The 2,976-nt window shown below is 63.4% G+C and overlaps 1 protein-coding gene across 1 annotated transcript in view; it reads right to left on the bottom strand.

The window, feature by feature from the left end:
• Nucleotides 1–1,208: 1,208 nt before the first annotated feature.
• The window catches only part of MNEG_9078 (hypothetical protein), a gene marked incomplete at both ends in the record, with an annotated part of 4,183 nt that continues 2,415 nt past the window's right edge, over nt 1,209–2,976 (bottom strand). The window contains 4 exons of the mRNA XM_014042447.1: nt 1,209–1,337; nt 1,707–1,991; nt 2,251–2,315; nt 2,636–2,784. Of these exons, the coding sequence (XP_013897901.1) occupies nt 1,209–1,337; nt 1,707–1,991; nt 2,251–2,315; nt 2,636–2,784 (628 nt within the window). The remainder of the gene's footprint in view (nt 1,338–1,706; nt 1,992–2,250; nt 2,316–2,635; nt 2,785–2,976) is intronic.

The following is a 2,976-nucleotide window of genomic DNA, read 5'->3' on the forward strand; positions in this document are numbered from 1 at the left end:
GCACACACACACACACACACACACACACACACACACACACACACACACACACACACACACACACGCGCGCGCGCGCGCACACACACACACACACACGCACGCACGCACGCACGCAAAATGCAGCGCTGGGCCAGCACACGAGACGGAAAAACGCACGAGTCTGCAAACAACCATACGGGGGTCAGTCACAGCACCAAACCCAGAGCAATAGCCAAGACCACCCCATGGCGCATCATGCAGCAATGATTGCTGAAGCCCAAGCGTTATCTTCAACCCCTGCATGCAAGCAAGATTGTTCAAGCGTCATTAAGGGCTTGATTTACATGTCTGCTGGGTCAAGGAAGAGCAAGCTACATAGCCGTGATTGGAAAATTGAGTCGCAGTCCACGCATGAGTTTGGCAACAGCTGCATGTTTGTGATGCCCAGCGCAGACGTTGCGCGTTTGGCAAGCGTGCTGCTGATGAGACGTGCGCGATCCATTTGCGCGCATCGCACACGCGGCGCACGAGCCTGGAAAAAAGGCCGTTGGGGCAGTCGACGGCCCATCAACCAGCTGGCATTCCAGCCAAAAAAACGCCCTAGGAGTCCAGAGACAAGCCAGGCTTTCTGGCAAGTTTGACGGATGTGAGATGGTAATAATCCGCCGTGCAAGTGCAGAACATAATAGCGCTAACAGCAGATGTGCAAACCTGCGGTGCAGGCCGGCGCTGCAAGCCGGCGTACAGAAAGGGACAAATCAGCGGTCCAGATCATTCGTCACCTGAGCCCTACCAGCCCGTAGCAGCAAACGCGCGAGCCGGCGCGTCCTGCGGGCGCCCAACACCCAATGGGAGCTGCTTGTATGCATGCCTTAAGTACTTCCTGGTTCGTACAAATTCAGGCCGCCGTCTGCGTGCGATGTGTCTGCAACAAGCGCCAAGCTGCGCCGCCAGCCAGTCGCTGGCGTGGTTGAGACGGCGCCTCGCGACCCGGCCTGCCACGCAGGCGTTGCCAGGGCTGCCGGACAAATAATAAGTTCAAGCGCAAGTCCTTTGCAGGCACGGATGGCGGCGCCTGGCTGTACGGGCATGCGCGCATCCAGTCATCAGGAGCCTGCAGCCATTCATGCTGCATGCACGCACCCCACTCGCCGACGCCATCCCCTGCCTTGTTAAGTTTTCTGTTCGTCCGCCTCCGTTTCTGTGTCCTTTTCCAGCTGTGTACCCCTTCAAGCGTTATTCTTCGGAGCCACGATAAGCAGGGCCGCGCTGCCGGGCGGCATGCGGACGTCAAAGACTGTGTTGCCGGCTGCGTCTATCTTGCCGCGCAGCCGCTCGCCCGCCGGGGTCCCGACAGTCTGTGCGTGGATGAACAAGGACGGGAGGGGGAGTGAGTGCAGTATCAACACACAGGCGATTGGTTGGACGCCTCCTGACACACGTGTGCGTGGCCATGTGGCGAGCGTCTGAAACCAGGGCGCTCAATTTTGGTGCAGCTGCCGTGCTGTTTAAAAGGCTAAATTCGTCGTTCTCGGCAGCCACGCACCCTACCTGTCCTTACAACCCCCGCCAGGTGAGCAAAGCTCCTCTCGCGCAGCACAATCGATCGCCACCCTGTACCCGTGGCGCCTGCAGCACAATACCCCCAACCTGGCCCCCCAATACCCCCGAAGCATCCCAATGTGCGTAAGCCGTGGGCCTTGTCGCCGCCCCTTGTGCCCGTCCACCTCGGTGCTCTCCCAGCCGTACGACACCCGCGCGATCTGCACCCCGCCCGACGCGAACAGCCCGCCGGGCGCCCTCAGCCGCAGCAGCTTCCCGCCCCCGAGGCTGCCGCGGTTGATGCTGACCGCCAGCCGCGCGCTGTCCGTGGCGTGCTTGTTGATGATTACGGTGCGCAGCGACCCGTCCGATGTGCGCACGAGGGGCCAGGCCTTGACGGAGCCACGCTGGCCGGCAGTATAGATGAGTGGACTGTCCAGCAGCAATCGGCTGCCAGTGGAGAGGGCCATCTGGGACGGCAAAAGTGGGGCGTTTGGCGTCAGGGTTTTGAGGAACCGAGCGAGCGCATTGGTGAGGGGCTGGGGGAGATCAGGGGGGCGCTGGTGAAACGTGGCAAGGGTTCGCGGGCAGGGGCGGGGCCGTGGGCGTACGCTAAGCATCTGTGCATCCCAGCGCCCCCCGCGGCCTCTGCCGCGGCGCCCCCTGCGCCCCCAACCGCGGCGCCCCACGCGCCTGCAGCAGGTGGTACGAGTAGAACGCCGGCTTCACGATCGGCGGCTTGCCGTCCTGGGTGCGCAGGATCACCGCGGAGTATACGTTCTGGCCGGAGCCCCCTGGGGGGGGGGGAAGGCAGGTGGGCATGGTGAGGGTGAGCATGGGATTCCATACAGGCTGGGACTGACAAGGTTAATGAAAGGCTGACATTTGGGAAAACAGCGCAAGGTGTCACATCCTGGCGAGGCAGGCGCTCGATGCCCGCAGCGGGCAGGGCGGGGGTGGGGCTGTTCACCCCTGCGAGCGGGCCTGTTGAGAGCCCTCATAGAGGACACGTGTGCGCAGCCGCAGCCGCAGCCCTGTCTGGCCAGGCCCGGGGCTGCTTTGCTGACGGCCCAACCGTGCAGCCCGGGCGGCCCGTGGCCGACGCGCGGCTCACAGTGGAAGTTGACGCCGGTGGCGCCGGTGGCGGCGACCTCGAAGGCCGCGTCCAGCGCCCACAGCGCGCCGCTCATGGTGTCGCTGACGCCGCGCAGCCCGTTGTTTGAGATGGTGTTCATCTCGGCCACACGCAGGGCCTTCTGGTACCTGCGTGGGTGGTGGATGCCGCACCAAACATGTTGACGGCAGCCAGCAGTGGGCGAGGTTATGCGCTCGCCTGACCCGCAACAGGTGCGCTGCTGGGGGTGCCAGGCCGAGGAGCCCTGCTTTCGTTGCGCACCCGCCCGACGACGCATGGGTACAAGGGACTGAAGAACCCCTCCCACAAACGGAGGCGGG

This window comes from Monoraphidium neglectum, assembly GCF_000611645.1.
Source record: "Monoraphidium neglectum strain SAG 48.87 unplaced genomic scaffold scaffold01812, whole genome shotgun sequence".
In the NCBI taxonomy this organism is placed as follows: Eukaryota; Viridiplantae; Chlorophyta; class Chlorophyceae; order Sphaeropleales; family Selenastraceae; genus Monoraphidium; species Monoraphidium neglectum.